The sequence below is a fragment of the Columba livia genome, chromosome 1, assembly GCF_036013475.1.
Source record: "Columba livia isolate bColLiv1 breed racing homer chromosome 1, bColLiv1.pat.W.v2, whole genome shotgun sequence".
In the NCBI taxonomy this organism is placed as follows: Eukaryota; Metazoa; Chordata; class Aves; order Columbiformes; family Columbidae; genus Columba; species Columba livia.
The window spans coordinates 45,102,450-45,124,406 of NC_088602.1; the positions used below are offsets into that span (position 1 = coordinate 45,102,450).

Below are 21,957 nucleotides of genomic sequence, written 5' to 3' on the forward strand. Positions count from 1 at the left end.
GTATCACTTTAGATTGCTTTTTTCCCCACTTTTAAAATAAAGACCGCTTACGTCTCCTGGAATGAAAGGAGGCTCTGCTGAACCAATAGCTCACACTACAAGGCTCTGATCACAAATTTGCCAAGCTTTCTGGACTAACACCTTCAAAACAGTTCAGTTACTGAACTATTATATTATACTTTTCTTTGGGTTTTAGCGCCTGCTTATAAATAAATAATCAATCACTGCAAGAAACTCTTCCAAGGTATTTGGACACGCAAACTCTTCGATTTGGTCTCTGTGTATATTCTGAGATTCTTGTCTCTACCAAAATCTATCCAAATTATAAATCTCTGCAAAATGTTGGCTAACAGGTATTCACTAATAATTGTACATATAAAGTGGTCACATGCCCCAGATGCTAATCAGATCCTGAAAGTACTTTCATCCAACCTTTGTCAATTTCTGCCTGCAAAAACAGCTCACAGTGGATTTGCAATATGCCCAAATGCACAAATTCAGGAGCAGGAAGGAAATACTGACTTTGGATAACAAGCTAGGGAACGGTAAGAAGTAAAAACAGGGACCAGGAAGGATTAAGAGAAGAAAGAGAACTGCAGAGGGAGCTGAGAGAGTAACAGAGGCTGTGGTCAAACACGTGACAGAAGCAACAAAGCAAAAGGAAGCAAGAGAGATTGATGGGGACCTGTGTCACACCAGGGACTGTCAATACAAAAACAGTGACAAAACCACAGAGATCAGAAAAAGACCCAAGAAGTCAGAGTCACTGAGTGCAAACAAGCATAGAGGCAGCAACAACCTGCAAACTGGGAAGGAGTTACAATGGCAAAAGAATTGCAAAGATGAGCTGGAATCAGGATGTAGAATTTAGTACCCACTATAATTCTCAGTCCAGCATTCAAAATGCTTTCTCTCAGTAAATGTCTGGAAAAAATTAACATTTGTTTGTTTGGGCTTTTTTTTCCATTACCACTGGAGGATGTCTCGTCTATTGCCATAAGTTATCCAGTTAGCTCAAAACTGGAAGACCTGCAGTGGATATAGTGAGATTCTTGAAAATTTCTGTGGTTGAAGACTGATTATTTTTTTTTTTTTTTTTAATTTACAAGATCCCTGGCTCATTCATATCAAAAAAAAGGACACAATCTGAGAACAAACCAGAACTTCAGTGGAAGACAGTCCACTTGTTCCATTTAGAAGAAAATATGTTGTATGTGGCCTGAGGAACAGAAATCGGGAAAGGAGGATGACTTTGCAGTCACAGAAGATAAACTTCAGGGAAGGAGATCATTTGTGTACTCTTTTTCTACCACTGTGGTCTCCCATGGTGCTAAGCAAAGTGTTTTAAGCATCTCTAAAGTGTCCGACACTTTGTGCACCTCTCAGTGGCTGAGTGACTGATTTAAGGCCCTGGTGTCCAATGAGCTGGAAGGCTGGGAAGTTACAGCTGGAACAGAAGCCAGTATAATATCCGGATATATCAACTGTGTTGTCAAGACAGCTCCTAAACACCCTAAATTGAGCATTGATGTAATAGATATTTTAAAAATACTCTTTTTTTTTTTTTCCCCCTTCCAAATTAAGACACTTCCCTTCTCTCACAAATGTAAAAATAAATTTAATAATGCTTTTAAAAAATATTCAGATCTTATAGTAACAAGTAGCTCAGGAAACCCTTTGAAGCAGTTAACAATGACATCAAGGTGTAAGACAAAATATTTGTGACATGGTAAAAATAATGAGTATACAAGAAACTGTTGCCAGGTTACTTTCTACAGACTTTTTGAGCATTCTGCCATCTACGGGGGCTCATGCAATCAAGAAAGGGATTTTGTGAAAGAGCAATACCCTCATCATTAATGTCTATGGTATACCTCTAAAAAACTACTTTTTCCAACAGATCCCAAAGTATGAGTTTGTCACATTAAAATGGCAACTTACTAAAAACAAACAAACAAAAAAAGTATTTGGAAGAGAGATCCAATAGCAAGTTCTAGAGTTTGTGGCAAATCAAGTTAACAGCTTATTTTCATAATATTTTGTAATTATTTAAGGTTGATAATTCACAGCAAAGTGAAGTATGTCTGCTGGAAGAGGACAGGTGACATCTGAGATATATCCTTATCAAAGCACATTGCAAACCAGCCAGCAAATAAGTAAAAGAACATTTGAAAAGGTCTTGGTAAAAATCAAAATTTACAAAAAAAAAACTTTCATGCAGAAACAAGACGTAACTAAGATGCTCTTCAGATTAACCCACCCAGTCAGATTTTTGGGCCTACAGCCTATTTCTGGAAAATTCACACAGGTGAGCCAGCTCCCTGAAGCCAGCTTTACTTGTCCAAGAACACTTGGAAGACCTGCGCCTTTAGAAATTAGCTTGGAAAGAATCAGCACTTCTAAACATTTAAGCAAACAGATATTAGTAGAATAACGTAGTTCCGTGCAATAACTGGTGCCTTTGTGCCAGCCCAGCCATAACGCTGCGGAATTGTGTCCCGAGCTCAACCAGGAATTGCGGCTCACGACGAGGCAGCGTGACTGCAAGGTCATAGAGAACAGTTGTTTGCAAGCCGGGAAATAACCTGAAGTACTTTATTAGAAATTACATATACAATCCCTGCTGAGAAACAAGTGATCTAGAAGGCAAGGCTCATAACAAAGGAACTTATTTATGTAATATATAGAGTCGGACTTTTTAGAGGATCAGTCCCACAAACAGGAGGTTGATATTTGTTCAAACAGGACTCATGTTGTTCACAGCAGCCATCAGTACCATATTTGCAGATTCCTCTACATGAAACTGCAGAACCAGCTAGAAAAACTCAGTTTCATTTGGTCACGTCCCAATTATTTCACAAGGACTAGATGCTCTTGTGAATTTTTATTGCGAGGCATGGATGTTTCTGCTTTGTATCATTGCACTGGGGAATTCTTGGAGTGCACAGCAAAAGAGGCAATTCTCATATATAAACATTAGATATATCCAGAATTTGAAAGACCAAACTGAAAGTCACCTATGCTTGAGAAAAATACAATAATATTAGAAGTCGCAGGAAAATTCTACAGAGATAAAATCATCCTTCACAGAGAAGCTGGAGAATTACGCAAGCGTTAGAGATCCCCAAAGACTGAAAAGAGGCATTTTTATTAATCCGGACTATTAAGCATTGCTAGTGACTCAATCTAGTCTTGAAAATATCCAATCTTTTTTATAGTCTTAATAAGTATTCCGCACATAAAGTCAAAACACCACACACAATCAGGACTTTCTTTTAAATTTACTCATCTCTAAAAGATTCTATCTAGTCTAATTAGATAAGTTTATTTCCAACCTGCAAAAAACCCCACAGCGGCACAGAGAAGCGATACTTTTATGAATGAAACTGCCATGCTTGAGGAATTCAAACACGTTTTCACGCAACAGCACCCTTCCAAATACGTGATTTTTTAAATGTAGTTAATCTCTTTCCTTAGCTGGTGCCATCTGTTTATATTCGTGGGCTGGAGCAAGAAGTATGCTCTGTCATATACACTGCTGCTAGACACTGAAACAATCCAAGTTGACAGAAAGAAGCCACCGGATGAAATGGGTGATGAAGACCTAACATAGTGCTCTGAGTTCCCTGGTTAAGAGACAAGGACAAAGGTCTGGCTCTTGGTGGTGCTTGCATCTGTGAGGGCCTAGAAGTAATTTAGTTGAATAAATTACTACTGGTGTGAGGTTTTTTTCCTTCATGTTACTATATTCAAACTATGCAAGTTTCAGTAAAGCAGAAAAATAAATTAGTAACCATGACACTGAACCCTCCTGATCCAAGATGGATTAAAAAAAAATATAGAGCCAGGAGGAAAACCTGCACCAAAAGGAAAAGAGACAAGAGGTTACATGACTAATGGGGGGTTACGACACCCAAGAAGGTATTTAGATAGTTATTTAGCCTGTAAAGTTGTAATGACACATCTGTAAGCAAACTAGCAACTAACCATGCCTGGTATGAGAAATAACACTATTCAAGAAGTGGAAGGAATATATTTGTCAGAGTCACTTGTTAATTACTCAGGAGCCCGATTATCACAGACACCAGAAGCATCCCTTGCCTCCAAGCTGCCACTAATTGTTCCTCCAGCAGACCGCAAGCACTCCCATGGAAGGGTCACAATTCCCTGATGGAGAAGGAGAATAGCTCCCTCTTTTCCCCTTAATTTTAACCTACACTGACATACTGTCTCAGAAACAGCACTTTGAAATTCCATGATATACCAGTTCAAGTCCCCATGAACTTGCCAGCTTCTTTAAGCCCAGTGAAAGAACTAAGGGCTTGTTAAAATCTTCACCTTCTGCCCCTTGCCACAGGGCACCGGGGCAAGGACCTGCGAGTTATTCTTGCTGCTCAGTTTTGAGCCTGCTTGCTCAAAAAAAAGCATTTGCCAGCTGGGAAGCAAAGGCACTATTAAGGAAGGTAGACATCATCTTCAAATCAAATTTCAAACAGAATCTTATATACGAAAATATTTCCTTGATAGTTACCAGGATACCTGTCATAAGGAATTAAACATGCTTTAAAAAAAAAATCATTATTAAGAACTAATCTGTCAAAACAATCTTCCAACAGAGGTAGTCTTCAATGACCACAAACTGAATATAAATTTTTGAAAGGATTAATTTTACGTAGTTGCACGGAGAGCATACTCTGAGGCTCATATTAAAGACATCCAAACCTCATTAGATACATACAAGATCAGCACAGCGACTTACAACAGCAGCCTTGCACTGCATTAAGATGCAGAGAAGTTATAGCCAAAGCATTTTTCAAGGACAGATATTAACTTTATAATTTGATATATGAACTATAACTGTATTAACAGTGAAAAAGAAAGTGCCCTCTGCTACTATTCTAGTGGATTCATGCAGAAGAAAAAACTAGAAATCGGTGATTATGTCAATGTCATGAGCATGTTTGCACATCTGAAAAATTCAGGCACTAGAAAATGCTGCTTAAACAATTAAGTGTTCCAGAGATTAAAGTACACTTATCTGGAGTGTACTTTTCCAGAGCAGTCCTTACCGGGCTCAGGTTTACTTTGCTCTTAACCAGGCAATCTACCAGCTGTAGCAGCTGCCATGCAATAACAAGCATCCTTCAGCAGCAATTTGTCTCGGTACGGGCTCTAAGTGACTCAGCTGTTCATGTCACGCTCTGGGAGCTACTTTGCTAATATTACAGCCTTTACCCATACAGCACAGCATCATTTCCCTCCATAACAGAGGCTGGGTTTTTTGTTTGTTAGGGGTTTTGTTTAATTACTCCTATCTTCTTTCTGAAACATGACGCGATCCCTTTGATCGCCAAGTGAGCTAACTTTCACTTCTCATTGGCCACATGCAGTCTTGACTTAAAAATAAACATGTGCCAAGCCACGTGTTTTAAAAAAAAAGGACGTGAAGGTGAAAGCAAACTTTAAATGCAAAGGAACTTTGAGCGAGTGAAAACAATAGAAAAGCTCTATTAAAAACTGGAGCGATTGTCACGCATGCTTATTTTTATGTAAAATTTTCTGTTCAAGTTTTTACTCAATAAACAGCCATACCAGAACATACATTAAAAAAAGGGGGAAAAAAAAAAGGAAAAAAAGAGATAGAAAAGAGGAAGAAAATAGAAAGAAAAAAAAGAGAAAAGTTAATGGCAAAAGAAGCCCAAAACATAGAAACTAGTCTTGGTGATATTTCTAAAACATGAAACTTGCTACTAGCGATATGAAAAGGAATAAAGTTAAAATTTTTATAATTCTGATAGCTATCTCTGAAAAGCTGAACTCCTGGCAACATGCAATTGAAACAATGAATGGCTTTTTTTCTTCCAAGTTTTAATTTGGGGCCAGCAGGCTTGTGGGAAACAGTAGGGGGAAAGGGATGATTCTTTCTTTGTTTCCCCCACCATGGTCAGAACCATGACTTTTTTTGGTCAACCATACTGCATGCAGTACACAAAACTCCAGCAAAAAACAGAAGAGCAAGAGACATGACATGAGAAAATAATAATCAGTAGGCCTGTATACACATATGGTAGAAAGACTGGAAAAGCCTGCAAATTTGAAAACTAATGCATCTGTTGACAAGCAGTAAGGGACGTCGCAGTTTTCTGTGTTCTTTACTGTTCTGTGGGCAGCTCTGATTTCTGTACCAGGCTCCCCATTCTAACCCTGACTTCATCATGGTCACTCACAGGCATCAACTAGAGAAAACAACCTTGAAGAAATGTGTTCCTCTGGATGAACGCTCCCAGCGTGTACAACAAGGCCAGCAAATCTACGTGCCAACAAAAATTGTTATGTTTTCTTATGTCTCTGTAGGGCTCCAAATGACAGTAGCACCACGTACTGAATCTGAATTAGAAACCTGCCAGATCCTTATCCACCTGCTTACTCAACTGAGCTGAAAGATACTTTGACATTTTAATAGGAACAGTAGAAGTAGAAATTGAAAACTTCTAGACTATTATTTTTATGATGTAGTAATACCGAGAGACTGCTGTATTTGATGGAAGGATGATACTTCAAGCAGTATAAAAACCTACACGTGCCACAGACCAGTAAAGCAGTACGACTTTCCAGCAGCTGGTGATCCTATAGGAACATACTGTGCAATCTGGGCAGGCAGACTTGCGTAACTGGGTTCCTATTTAAGAGCAGGGCTCTCTTGACAGAGCCTTCAGTTGTTGACTGAATAGTCCCCTGAAACCAACCCAAAGCAATTAAGCCCTGGATGAAAGCACGAAGTGGACGCTGCATAGTTTCATGCAGGGTTCATGTGGGTGCATAACAACAGCCCTCCCAGAAGCAGTGATCCATTACAATTTATGGATGCTGCTCCCTGTAACGCGGCTGGGGAGCCCACGTGGTGCAGTGTGCTCAAGAGAATTAACTGACCTCTGTAACGGGACACCATGAAGCCACTCTTCATTCCCAGCAAACTGGCCCAGTACAGGGCTGAAAGGAAGTATTTTCTGTATGTCACACAGGTAACAGACTTAAATACTTTATAACTGATGGACAGAATATCACACGGAAATAAAGTTTGTACTTTCTGAAAAGAAACTCAGGTGATCATCAAATCATATAATCATTTTGGTTGGAAAAGACCCTCAAGATCATCAAGTCCAACCATTAACCCAACACTGCCACTAAACCACGTCTCTAAGAACCTGTCTACATGTCTTTTAAACACCTCCAGGGATGGTGACTCCACCACTGCCCTGGGCAGCCTGTTCAATGTCTGACCACCCTCTCCATGAATAAATTTTTCCTAATATCCAATCTAAACCTCCCCTGGTATAACTTGAGACCATTTCCTCTTGTCCTATTGCTTGTTACCTGGGAGAAGAGACCAACACCAACCTCCTTTCAGGTAATTGCAGACAGCAATAAGGTCTCCCCTCAGCCTCCTTTTCTCCAGACTAAACAGCCCCAGTTCCCTCAGCTGCTCCTCATCACACTTGTGCTCCAGACCCCTCACCAGCTTCATCACCCTCCTCTGCACACTCTCCAGGTACTCAATGTCCAAGTTTAAACCTTACACCATACCTGATATTACCTGAAATCAGTAATCCCACCCACAAAAGCACAATACAGATGCAAGCATGCTTCAAATCATTATATAAAGGCTAAAATATACAGCAGAGTTGAGAATTTTACCAGCGTGTTTTTATCTTATTAGGTGTTAACAATTACGTACGTGGCTGTGTAGGCACACATGAGCGGAGTGCTGTGTTTCTACAAGAGAGCAACAATACATGGGACTCCGCAGAGCATTCTGAGTCTCCCACAGAGCTACAGCAAGAATTTCAAGATCTGCAAAATGAGCATCAAAACCAGTGGAACTCAGCAGGAGTTTTTCAGGTGGTGGTATATTATGTGTATAAAATGTAATAGTACAATGGCAAAGCCTAACAGCAGGACTAAATAGCTAAAAAATTGCCAACCTGGCCTGTGATATTGGATAACAATGAATTAGCACTGCCATGTTGAAGAAAAGCATCAGAATGAAACTGCAAGTTTAGTATCATAGGAAAGTTATGATATTCCAGTTTATATGATAATGATGCATCACATGATAGATAATACACAGAAACCTATACATATACATCCCTGGCTTGCCTAAGGCTGAAACTAAGCAGAAGTAACATAATTCAGCTGAATCATGCACTCTCGTGCTGCAGAAATCAAGTATTAATCATCTTCTAAAAATCTAGCTATTTTATAGTGGTCATGTGAAAACTCTGAGCAGAAGAATATCAAATAGCCTGTCAAATCTGAAAAATTTAGGCTTAGGAAAGATATAAAAAGGCTAAGCTTCTGTTCAGCTTACTAATGATGGCATTGTTAAAAAGGATTGCTGAAGTTTTAACCTATAATTTTCACTAAGCAGAGAAAGTTCCCTTTCAGATTACCACACAACAACTAGCAAGTGTATGATCTTAAGTGAAACAGATGAAGTGCAGAACAGTGGGTGAACATACAGAAACATAATACTTGGTTACATTCAGAAACACCAAGCTTATAAATCTAGCAGTCTGGGCTAGTCTCCACATTTCTCACACTCCCAACTGTGATGCTGTATATTTTAAGGACAACCTGCACATTGAGCAAAGAAAAAAAAATAAATTGATTAAAAAAAAAAAAAAGACAAAACCAAAAAGCATTGATACAGATCAATTGGTGTGCTCTATTTTTTTTACATTGCCCTCTTCTGTGCTGCTTTTGCAGACAAAAGATCACTATGGAGGAAACTTATTTATTTTGTAAACTTCATGCCACCCCACTAAACTGCAGATATTATTTTTAGTCCTAGCACTAAGCAGACTGGGAATCCGAGGCACAGTGCCAGGATGTAAACCCACTCCTTCTGAGCTGGCTCTAATCATATTGCCTTGCTCCCACTCTGCTCCCCTGTTTAGGTCAGCGAATTTCCTCAGGGCTAAATCTGAATACGTGCACACATATGCCGTGCATAATCTGGGTGTGTTTCTTCATAAATAATTCAGACAAAAGTGTGATGTGCTGCTCCTACTGAAAGGCCCACTCTATTTTCTCTTTTGGCAAGGTTTGCCCAAAAAAGTGCTGCTGAAGAGTAGCCAACATCTTGCCTCTATTTATAATGCGGTTGGTTTACAAAAAAAGAGTGGTTCCTCTCTGCAAGCTGTTTTGCACCGTTCAAGCTTGCAGTCCTGCTGCACAGAAAATTAAGGGACTCTCATTGAGTATGACCACAAAGTCAGGCCGGAAGTTTTTTCTACAAAATAGATACTTATTTAAAATCTTTCTCTTGTATACAAGCCTACACCAAACGTTCCAGGAAAAGCAGTATTTTCCACAGAAAGCTCTCCTGTCAGATGCTATGGGATTTGCACCTATAAGCAACAATTCAGCATATTAAATTATGGGGTTTGGTTTGTTTTTGTTTGGTGTTGTTTGGTGAGGGTTTTTTTTCGTTGTTTTGGGGTTTTTAAGTATAGTTACAGTACACTGTTTTGCAATTTGTATCCTAAACTGCTTAGATTGCCACAGAAGTACCATGGCACTGAGGGCGGTCTGGTATTTATCTCCGTCGCCAAGCACGGCAGCAGGTCGTACTCACAATCCCTTCTCCTTCTAATCTGCACGCTAGCAGAAATGATAACTATTTTTTTCCATCTTAGACTACCGGAGTCATAATTGTGCAGGCGACAACAGACCCGGGACAAGCAGGAATCACAGAGCTTTGTACATGTACTACAGTCCGCCCATGGACATCAACCTGAAGGTCATACAACAGCTTTCAGTGCAGGGTTTAGCTGGAGTTTATGTGTTGCTTTCCTTCTACCCTTCCAGCTGAGCGGTCCTAAAGAAAGGAACTGGTTCCTCTCTGGCAAAGACGGCTCTGTTAAACATGTACTACCCTACTTCTATTTTTATTTAGAAATCCTACAGTAACTCGAGATCAAGCTGTTAGGAATAATCAAGCCAAAGCAAGGAACAAACTATGAGAAGGCATATAAAAATATGTTTCAATGAGGTAGCATTGCATGTGATAGTCTTTCACTGCTCTGTTACTGAATATTTAATCTAGTTCAGAAATACTCAAGAACCCACAGACCACTGACTGCTCCCAAAGTTCCTGGGACATTGCTCTTTTTTTTTTTTTAAATGAACATAACAGGAAACCCATCTTGGCATCACAGAGTACATGAAATATATTTAACATCAGCATCCTAAAAAACAAATATTTATTCATCTTGCTAGGAAAAGTAAAATTGTGAACAGTCTGGAAGGCAGTCATTGCTATGCCCCAGAGGATAATATTCTGACTTCCCACAACATGTTTTTCAATGCATCAAGGATCTCTAAACAGCACTGTGCAGATCTACACATCCTCGCCAAGAAGAGAAGTGAAATAAAATATAAGCCCAGTCATTTTAACAAAGAAAGCTGCTTTGTGAGGTGTATCAACATGCAAAAATGAACTTCACAACTGAAATATACTTTAAAAGTCAGCTGTAGTGAGAGGGAGAAAACCACAGAGCCAGGGATGGTGAAGCTGGGAAAAAGCCACACTTCTATAGTATTTGGTTTATCTTATCTACTGTCTTCTGCAAGTCTTTCACACAGGCTTTGAACAAGGAAGTCTCTCATGCTTGCATTTTAAATTTATTTAATCCTTCAGAAAAGTGCCACGTGGCCAATACTGTAGAACCCTTCCTATCTTCAGCAGTTCCAGAGATGCAGAACAAGAACAATCTTACCATATTGCCCTTCTAAATTTCCAGAAAAGTTAATTTGTAAAAGCTTATCTAATTTTGAAGAGATAAAACAATAAACAAGGAAATTAGGGATTCCATGAGAAAGCAATCAGATTTGAGTGGAGATGAAGCCAACTCACTATTACAAGTAACTTGTAAAGTCAGGAACCGTGATTTAGTAGATACAATTCCTCCAAAGCACCAAGCAGAGCCCTTTAAAAAAAATAATAATAATTTTTCTTTTTTTGCAGTGGTTCAACTGAAATATTTTGCCTGTCTTACAAATGATCCGAACTGAAGGGAATTGTAATACATCTAGATAACTTCTTACTAGCGTGTGACAACTTTCAGAGGCTCTGAATTGAACAACAAAATTTAAGACACATGATACATGTACTTACTATTTGCCATGTTCCTCGTCTGAACAGTCTTCATGGTACAACATCCTTCGAAGAATACGTTGTAGGTATTTGTTCTGTTGACGCCAATAACTAAAACTACATAGAAGGACAGAACAGCCACGTTTAAGCGCTGCAGCTGAAGCCGACACACAAAGTTTCACCTCAGGAAGGTAAAATGATACCTAGAGGCCCCACTGCTGCCACGGTTTTCCCTTTTTTTACCCAGAGAGGGTCTCCTCGGGGAGCAGCAGAAATCCCAGCAGCACCATCCCCTCCAGGAGAGGGTCGAGTAATTAACTTCTCATTGGAAATGCTAATTCCCTGCAGCAGGGAGAGGGAGGACTAAGCAGCCAATTTCATTTAGAAGCGGGATGGCTTTAAGCAGGCTTTGCTTTGACCAGCGGGACACCATGCTGTTCATTTCAAGGCCTATGGCTGCTGTGGAGAGAGAGGCAGAGGCCAGAGGGAGCAGCTTCAGACGATGGCAGGTTTTGCGCTGGTGAAGCACAACTGTGTTCAAATGAAGAGTAATTGGATTTTTCAAGACATATAGCTAACTCTTACAAAGACATAAAAGTTAAGACTCTAATATGGGCTAAAACAAGCCCTTTGGGGTGAATGCGCGTGGTTTTGTTTGCTTGTTTGGTTTTTCATGTCCTTTTCCCTGCAGTCCTAAATATTCTACTAGAACTAATCCCCTATGGCACAAACAGGCTTACCTCTGACCAATGCCGAAAAGACTCAATCACCACCTCTACAGGACAACCAAATTTGTTTGTTTGCCCACCTCACCTTGTTAATACACCTGGAAAGAGGGGAGGGAAAAACAAACCAACCAACCAACACCATGTTTGCGGATAAAAACTTGCATATCCAAAACTGAGGCATGTTCTCTGGTACCCAAAACAGATCATATGAACGGGAGATCACGTACTTCATCTATCCCTGGGGCAATTACTTCCACACTTCATGCTTTCTGTCCCTCTCTGACATTCTGTATTGCTTTTTTGCACTCTGAAGATATCTTCAGGGCAGATTTAGTTGTTCATGACACGATCATACGCTACCGTCCATTACTAATGCCCCAATTTATTATGGAAACCACGTTATTGCATGTGGTCTTGATGTACCTATTTGTGTCAGAACATAAGGTGACAAATATTACAGTCTATACAGAACAGAAAAGTACAAATCCTGTTTATGAATTAAGTCACTTGGCAGCCTTAAGTCTGCTTTCCAGCTGCACTCAAACACCACATTATTTAATGATCTACACAAGACTTCCAGTAGGTCTGGTCTTTCTACCCAGTCATCTCCTTGTGGTCTCTAAAGGTGTCTCAGAACAGTGCAGAATGTGAAGGCAGATGATACCAAAATTCACATACGGGACAAATGATAAAAGCTACACGGAAATAAAATATTTTTTTTTTCTTATATCTGAACTTCAAATACGATATGAAACCACAAAGGAAACAAAATCAAGTGGCAGAGGACAGCTGCCGCCAAGAGGGGACCATGCCAACACTGCTGAAAATAATGCATGACCTATAGCTTAGACAGCAATCTCCATGATCAACACCCAAAATTCATGACTGTATTCACTACTTTACCTAAGAAAAACTCAAGAGGCTCAGGGAGTTCCAGGCAAATGGGGAAGACAGATGGAAGAGATGTGCACATCAAATGCTACACCAAACTCTAGCAAAGAGTCAAGGTGGGTTAGGAGCAAATCACACTACTATTGCGCAGTGACTGTCTAGAAATTGAATATTTTTTAGCATTCACTTTCATAAGCACTAGCTTCAAGCATTTTGGTCTGAGATTTTTACCGTCCCTAAAAATCAGACCCTCCCTGTTGCCAAGACATACATGAGCTAGTCAGTCCTTTCGGAAGTCAATTTTCCTTTTAACAATTTTTTAAGAGGAACTGCCTCTACATTTGAAAAACAGGACAGAAAAACATACAAACAGATAACCAGAAGAGGAGCCTTGATCTGGTACACAGAGATGCTCCAAGCTCCTTTCTTTAAATAAAATAACCTTATTATCTAATCACTCACTTACAGCCACTCTCAGTGAGCTTTACATCATTTCATATCTTTATCATTCTATATTTTATTTTGCCTTTCTGAAAATACAATCCTCCATAAGATTGCTTCTACTCTCCAAATAACGGGGTGGTTCTCAGGAACTGCAGAAGGAAAACAGAATTAATTCTTTCTACAAACAAAGCAGATATGATAGTATTTAAAACAATTCTCTCTTTCTTCTCCTAAACATTAATGAGGGATAAAAAGGCTACCTATCAGCATTCAGAAACAGTTAAGCATTTAAATGGTTTTATTATTTCTTCTGTTTGTGATGTGGCAGAAAATTATCATGGAGAAGATCTTCAAAACTGGAACTCAAAAAGAGTTCAACGAGCCTAAAGTGATGAGCACTCTCATTTTCAGGAAAAAAAAGTGCAAAATCTATCATTAAGTAAAACAAAAATGAAACATTAAGCTCCCAACTTTCAGTTCCACTTCTCAAGTCTTAAGTCAGACACTGTTTAAACAGAAAAAAAAAGAAATTAAAGAGCGCAAGAGTTTTCATCCAAGGCTGTGCAGCCCATGTGGACTGGCGACAATGAGGCCGCTCACCAAACAATTCTGCATTCATTGCAAGCTTTTAGCATCCATGCGTTGTATTGAGTCATTTCTTTTCAGTTTGCCACCTCATGAATGAAATTCTGACCCACACAAAGTTGGAGAAATTTTTTTTTGGTCTCTCTAGGACTTGTTTTCTTGATAAAAAGGGAATGAGCTTTCTTACTTATAGTAAAGTGTTACCTCTGTCCTCTGCATTCAAAGTGCACTTGAATCAATTTAGCAACAAAACTCTGCATCTCTCCTATTTCTTGCAGAATCCTTCAAAACCCAGAGCCCATCTTTTTTTATCCAGCCTGTTATACATTTTCAAAACACAGCTTATCAAATGACTCAACCTGTGCAACATTTTAATATGAAGTGCAACAAGGCTGTACCTATGTACTTAATATTCCAAGAATTTGCTACCATTCAGACTGTGCTCCTATGTCACATAAAAATCAAAACACAAAAGAAATATGAATGTAAAGGTCACGAACTACGAACTTTCTTTTTCAAATGTTTCTAACTTACATTCTTCAATAAGAAGCTTTACAGAATGTGATATTATCACAGCATAAAAGCCTCCTTTGAATAGCTGAAATGAAAGAGTTTGTATTGATGCCTTGTTTTTCAGAATAAACTGTCTTGCAGCCTTGCTTTACTGAAATACATTAAATACAGACTATTAACACACTTGGAATAGACAAACATGACAGAGCAGGGATCTGGGTTACAGGCAGGCTGCCTCTGGCTCTTCTCTCTCGCTGTCTACCTCTTATCACAGCTTCACTTTGTCAGCAAAATGCTCCATTATTTCTGCTTTGCCTTGAGACAGCCTAGTGCCCCTAAGACATGGTTACAGCAGAATATCACAGCTACAGATTTTACACAAAAAGCTCAACCCTACCGAGGTCTCGCATGACATTTTTTTCACAGCCGGCTTGGATTAGTTTTGAAACCCCATAACAATTTATTTGGACCACTGCTTATAAGGTTTCTACAAGAAACATTAAATGCATCAAGTAAGTTCTTGTTTAAGTGGAGGAGGCAACTCTCTTCAGTAATAAGAATAAATTATAGTATAACCAGATATAGGATATAAAAAACCCCAGGCTTATTCATGTTTCAAGAAGAAAATGAACAGTCTAGATCAGGATAGTAATTAAAAAGAGCAGAAAGAGATCAGACCATAAGCTTCTCCCCTAGAGAACAGGGAAATCAAGGCAGTTGTCAAACAGCATTGATTCGTTTCACACAACTAAAATCTAGTTTATAGAATAAAATCAGTATTTTGTGGTAAAAATCTATTGAAGTAGAGCTTGAAAACACTAATCAAAAGGGCTTTTCTTGGTGGCTGGGAGAAGGGCATGCCTGATATATTTATAAACGCTAACTTTTGGTTTCAAAAAAATAATCTCTTCCTGGGGTTGTGAAGAAAATCTGCCAAATATAAAATGAGACAATGCTATCATTTGATGTCTACAGGCAGACTCCACGCATCCTAGACAATTCTCAAGTGACGACAATACAAAACTAACAGATCTCTGGCTGCTATTCAGAAGCTACTAGCCAGCACTAAACCAGATAACTACCCTCATCCACTTCAGCTGGCTGCTGCTTTGAGAAGTTATGAGGAGTGGCAAAGACAGCAATATTACTGAGGGAAAAAGCAAAAATCTTCTGCTCCCATACTCACCAGTCAGGCAGCTCCAGAATTTTTCTCTCTCCTTGTAAATAAAGGGCAAAAAGAAAGAGACTCCCCCCCGCCAATAAAAGCATTTTAATATCCACCCCCACACCGACAGCTGAGCTGTGGGTTTGACACTGTGCCAAAGTACTGCTCCAGAACAGGAGTCGACCCACTGGCTCCTGCTTTTCAGCTTTCCCTACCACTTCTTGGCTTTCAAATAAAATGTAAAGATATTTCATACCACCTCACACTCTCTCATTTTCCTTTGGTCATGGCAAATAACATTAAAAAAATGTTATCTTCCCACCTGATGTTATCAGAGCACGTATCGTATTGGCTTTTTATTGGTCGTCTGCTAAAGAAATTTGCAGGGAATAGCAAAAAGTATTGCTTTTTCTCCTGCGAACAGCAGCCCCTTTCGTGGTCACAGGGAACGCACATGCAGCCTAGACCCCGCACAATACCACTGCTGGGCAAAACGATGGGCTCAAAGCCAAAATGTTCATTGCCAACTACACTGTTTTATGAATTACTGTGCCAGCATTAATCTCTTGGAAGTCAATATTATCTTCTCGCTTTGATAATTTACCATTAAAAATTACGGCTAGCTGCCTTCTAACTCAAAGACCACACGACACCTCCTGCACTGTTTCTTCGTTCCAGAGCTACTGCTGAACTTAGAACTACCCAGACTTTGGTACTACCAACTGCTTTGGCTTTATGATTATCTCCAGCTAGCCTGAAGACAGTATAGCTGCTGAAAAGGCTATTCCCCCCTTCTTTCTGGTCACTCATTGCTATTTTGTTCCTCTTGCCGTAAATGGCATTAGGGTTGTACAGTAAAGCAAGAGAGGGAAGCGGCTTGGAAGTAACCCAGCGAAGGTGGGGGAAAAGCCAAGTTTAATGTCCGTCAACTCCCTGATCCTGTTCGCCATGCGGCTGCACAAACAAGTTGTGCTGCCACGAGGACAAAGCTGAGAGGAAGGAACGAGGGGTCGAGGTTTGAAGAGGACAAGATCACTCCTCTCAGTATCGGTGCCAGCTTACGTTGGCTGGAAGTGACAAAGGCCCAAGATGGAAAATGAGGTCGCCTTAAAATAACAGCCGTGCAAAATACTTTCTAAGCTAACGCGCACCACAAAGTTCACATAACCAACATGAAACAGAAGTACATACTTAAAGATGTTGAAAGCGTGCATCTACTTTATAACAAACAATTAAGAGCTTCGAAAGAAGATTTCCAGAGCTAGCAACCTGCAGCCTGATTTCATCTACTCAGGACTACCCTTAAGCATAGAACAACAGCTAGAGACCTGCACAGACTTAGCCAACCAAGCCTCAATGATTGGTAACAAAACTCAGGAGGGGGGAAAATAATTCCACGTTCTTTTCCTTTTGATGCCTTAAAAAAACCTGCTTGTTAGTAAGATAATTGTGATTCACATCGCTGCCTGTGCGTCTATTACCCCTACTATAGTTCTTGGTCTGGAAATCATGCGCTGAGTAACCCTCAGGCAAGGGGCTTACTCAGTAATGATAAGAACATCAAAAAAACCCAAAATCTTGACAGCTAAAATTCAGACAATCTTGTCAGAAAAAGATTGGAGCTTATAAAAGGAAACTTGTTCTCACTAATAACTTCCTTCAATAGGAAGATTTTACCTATAGCGTCAATTTGATTTAATTCCACGCGCATAAGCACATTTTCCTTCACAAGGAAAGAAGGGAAGACGTACGGATAAAAAGTTTAGTCAGAAATAGTCTCCCAAATAGAAACGTTCATAGTATTTTGCATGTTCAGAAGAGTAATAAGAATCTGTTATCCTGCAGCATGAGGTTGTCTTACAAACTCATGGTACCAAGGCAGGCCTACCCCATAAATCAATCTGATTCAGCATCTCCTGCGAACAGCAGGAACCTTGGATGCCTTCAGTCCATACAGTCAGGCTCCTAAAAGCACATTTTGGCTCCTCCCTTGCCAGGCACGATCCCCTGCACTTCACGCTCTTCCTGCGTGCTCTCTCCTGGCAAAGCGCAAGAGCGGCAGCGGTTGCCAGCAAGTCAAACGTAGTTACCTCCACTTGGGATACTGCCTGTGCTGTCTTTGATGATGGCTCAAGCCACAGCTACGTATGCAATCTAAATCCCTCACATGTCATAATCTATGGCAGTATGTTGGCTCCAATAAAAATTAATATACTGAGAACTTTTCAGTCATTTTCTTAATACTTTTTACCCTATTCACTTTTTTTTTAATAAAGATACCAAAGCAACTGTTCAGTAGATCTAGTAAGTCAGCTAACTGGTTTCAGTAAAATTCAGCATTTCTAATTGCATGCATTTTTCCTCCATATACCTGTGAACTGAGGGGAACATGTCTTAACATACTGAGCCAAAGGACTGCTATCGAAACGCCTTTTTCTTGCTGTCACCATGCAAAATCAGCAATCAAACCTACTCATCAAACCACCATCGCTCACGTACTCTAAACAGGGAGGACAAAGAAGTCTGCTGCACATTTGATACACAAGCCAAAGCCTGTTAGAGAGTCAGGAAAAGACGGTCCTACTGTTGGGTCTTTTTTTTTCCAGTTGGCACTTTATCAACAATGTCTCCACCCAAACCTTGGTTGTTTGCAGCAGTACCGAGTGTGCCTGAGCATGGCCAGGTGTCCTTAGCGTGACTCACGAGCAAAACAGGGCCCGCTGGTCACAAACGATGGTTTCCACACCAGCGGGGTTCTGTGTGAAAACACAACCCTCGGTACTCAATTTCTTCCCAACACCTACACCACCGTATAGACGGCTTAGTACAAATCCCGCATTTTGTTCACAGAGCAAACTGTGCACTCGCCCTTGAGGCACTGCAGGATGCCAGTCCTCCCTATGGAAGGGAGACCGAGGAGGAAGAAATGGGCTCCATCTCCCAGCTCATCCTTCGCAGAGGCTGGTACCCCCAGGCTGGCAGGTGGATGCACCATGCGCTCGGGACAGGGGGTGGCACAGCACCCCACGGCTACGGGGGATTGTGCCCACCGCCCCGCTTTCTGCGGCCCCCGAGGGCGCTGCAGCTGCCCGAGCAGCTCGGCGCGGTTCAGCACAGGTGCAGCCCCGGGACGGCTGCCCCGGGGAGAGCCCAGCGGGCACTGCCGACCCCGGGGACGCTCCCCCCTCTCTGTCCACGGGTGGGTGTGTTGCGGGAGTTACGGTCTCGCAGCGCCTCGCAAGCGCTGCCCTGCCCCGTCCAAACACACCGACCCCCTCTGCGATCGCGCAGGGCAGCGCCTGGGGTCCCGTTCGGGCGAGGGGAGAAGGAAGCAAAGCCGGGGGGAAACCTCGGGCAGCGCCCCCTCCCTCTGCCCACGCCGCCACTCGCCTGGTTGGGGTCGGTGGCCCGGAAGACGTGGCAGGCCATGGGGGAGTCGGGGTTGTCGGGCTGCGCCTTGATCAGGTAGGCGAAGTAGGTGAGGTCGTGGCTGTTGTGGATGAAGCGGGCGATGTGCTGCGCCTTGTGCTCGAAGATGAAGACGGCGGGCGCGGGGCTGGCGGGGCGGCCGGGGCCGGCGGCGGGGCCGGGGCTGGCGGGGCCGGCGGGCACACAGCGCAGCGTGGGGGTGCCCAGCAGCAGCAGCACCTCCCTGGCCGGCACGCCGCTGCCCAGGGCGCCGCCGGGCTCCTGCCGTTGCCCGCGGCGGCGGATCTCTGCCACCAGCCAGGGCAACATAGGCAGCGTGGTCCGCCGGTCCAGGCACGACGAGCCCACATACCACAGCCTGAAACGCTTCTCCCCGGCTGGCGCCGGCTGCGGCTCCGGCTCGGGCTCCGGCTCCAGGGGGTGGGAGAGCGGCCCGCCCTCTCCTCGCTTCTCCATGGCGGGTCCCCCGGCGGAGGGCGCGGCGGTCCGCGCCCGCTTGCCCCCGGCGCCAGGTGCAGCCGGCGGGGCCTGCGTTCGGCCGGAGCCGCTGTTAAGCGCGCATCCCGCCGGGTGCGTCTGCGGAGCCGCGCCGCCTCCCTGCCTACCCGTGCGGGGTCAGCCCGCGGGGAGGGAAGGACGGCAGAGTCACTCTCCTTCTTCTCCTCCTCCTCCTCAACGCCCCGGGGAGGAGCGGAGAAGCTACGCCCCGAGCGGGCTCCGCGGCTCGGCCACCCGCGGCCGAGGGGCGGGACGGCGCCGCCCCGGGCTCCAAACAAAAATACAACGTGGCCTGCGCGCCGCGGGCTGTTCCGCCGTGTGCTGCTGCCGCCGCTGTTCTTGGGCGGTGCTGGCCTCTCCCTGCGGCCCCGCAACGCGACCGGCCGCGGAGGGAGGAGGAGGACGACGTCCGCAAGGGGAGTAAGGTCACCGAACGGTGGAGGAAGGGAGATAGAGGGACGCCCCCCGCCCCGTTTAAAAGCTCTCAAGCTTTTTCAAAGTTGGTTTTGTTTTTGGCGAGAAGCCTCGCCGGGACATCCCCCGCCCGGGGCTCCGCTCCCTCCGCCGGTTCTCCCCCACGCAGGGAAAACGAGCCTTGTCACAAACACGCTGAGGTGCTGCCACGGCTGTGTCACACCAGTGTCTCCCTGCCGAGTCAGAGTTTAATTAAGACTGATTTTGAAATAGTTTTTTCTAGGTTTCTTTTTCCTGCTGGAGCTTTTGAGTGGTTTGTGTTGTTTTTTTTTTTTTCCCTCTCGCTATCGCGATAACATCTATTTGGTCCAAAAAAAATCCGCCACCTACTGTAAATGTTAGTTAGTAGTCCCCTCTACCTGAGAAAGTAGCTGAAGAAAGCTTTTCCACTCACAGCATCCGTATCCCTTCTGTAATTGTCAATGTTAGTGACTGCCCTTGTGTTTACATCCGTGGCAACAGCAGCGATAATTCCCAGTAACATGCTATTATGGCAACCGGTTTAACCCTCTCTAGAAATAACAAATCTGTAGCTTGAGCTGAAGAGCTGCTCCGTGTAATTTGAGGCTGCGTGCTAGATTATTTGGGCAGAGAGGAGTCACGCAGCACAGCAGGACACAACCCACGACAATCAGAAGCGACACAAAAACTGTCGTGTTAGCGGTATTTTTAATAGCTTTACAAGCAACTCTGCTCGTTTCCTGAGCAAAGTATTTTACTCTTCTTTTGCCCAGTTTAATAATCTGGTTGAATTCATTGTGATTATCAGTTGTAATTTTTGGTTTTAACATTCTAACTTGGAAAGATCTCAAATATAGCACATGCTAAAATGAGCTTTTCTTAGAACAGGGCAGCTAATGCAAAAGTCTTACTTAGGCTGGACACCAGCTTTAACATTTGCTAAAACTGTACAAGTTAAAGCCAGAATGGAATTGCTTTCCCAAGCTGACCGTTTGCACACATTAATATCTGAAATGTGGTGTTGTACATTACATTTTACAAGGGAGGTAGTTAAATGATAACGGCCAAATTTTCTGCATCACAAACCTAAAAAATTTCTTGTTGCTCAGTCTGCACAGTTAGCGTTAAGCCTTTAGCTGCGAATGTAATTGGAGATTTTGTGCTCCAGCGCTGCAGGATGACAGTTTGGGAGCCGGCAGGCTCCTGTGACAACGCACCTGGAAGAAGACCCGTTCGCTTCCTGGCAGCACTGATTTAATGCTGCAATGAACTGCTCGTTTTCTGCCAGTCCAGTTCCCTGAGCCGCCTCTAATTTAAGTGACAGGGCTCACACAGACACGGCTGCTGGCACAAAGGAAGCGGGGATAGCTGCTGGGGGGCAATGGGGGTAGCAAGGCTGCTGGCTCCTTTGGGGAACGGTTCGTTAGGTGATTCATCCGGAGCGTGAAGCTACAATTCAGTCACTTGAGCGCAAAGAGCGATTTGAACTACTAGGGAAGTGAACCGAGCACTGGGCTTGCACTGAAACACCGGAGAAACCCCCTCATATGTCTGTTGCAATGATTTTAGATGGGTTAAATAATGAAATGGCTCTAACAAAGCAGCCTAAGGGGGAAACTCCTCCATACTGAATTGCTGCAGTTGGCTGCAAACACTGTCTCCGAGACTATTAGATCCCTTTGTATTCTTTCGGTATATAACCCACCAAAACCAGGTTGCAGACAGCCACCGAGGTTTTTAGATGCTGTGGCAATACAAACACTTAATAATCAAGAAATGTGAAGACAATCATCAGTACATTAGGAAAAAACAAACAAAATAAAACAGGCAAAAAGAGGCTTAAATCCTCTTATGCAATCACAGAGCTATTGATGGTCTCATGTTGCTCAAACAAAACAAGCAGCCTTCTCTTGAAGATGCTACAGAGCTGGGTTCTCAGCTGCTAAGGATGCACTTCAGTTTTGATAAATTGTTTTACCAGGTAGAACTCCGAGGAACAAAGTGTGGAAGACAAATCTGAAACTCTTCAGTTGTCACCATTGCACCAGTTATGTGTGGTTTCTCCTTTTGGATAATTTCCTTAATATGATATGAGATGTGGTTATTTTGAC

General features: G+C 42.6%; 1 protein-coding gene across 2 annotated transcripts in view; it reads right to left on the reverse strand.

The window, feature by feature from the left end:
* The window catches only part of TBC1D4 (TBC1 domain family member 4), a 111,448-nt gene extending 91,854 nt beyond the window's left edge, over positions 1 to 19,594 (reverse strand). Inside the window, exon 1 of one of the 2 annotated variants that reach the window (XM_065055965.1) lies at positions 18,875 to 19,594. In XM_065055965.1, the coding sequence (XP_064912037.1) occupies positions 18,875 to 19,369 (495 nt within the window). In that variant the 5' untranslated portion in view covers positions 19,370 to 19,594. The remainder of the gene's footprint in view (positions 1 to 18,874) is intronic. The other variant, XM_065055974.1, reaches the window with a different exon arrangement.
* Positions 19,595 to 21,957: the final 2,363 nt, after the last annotated feature.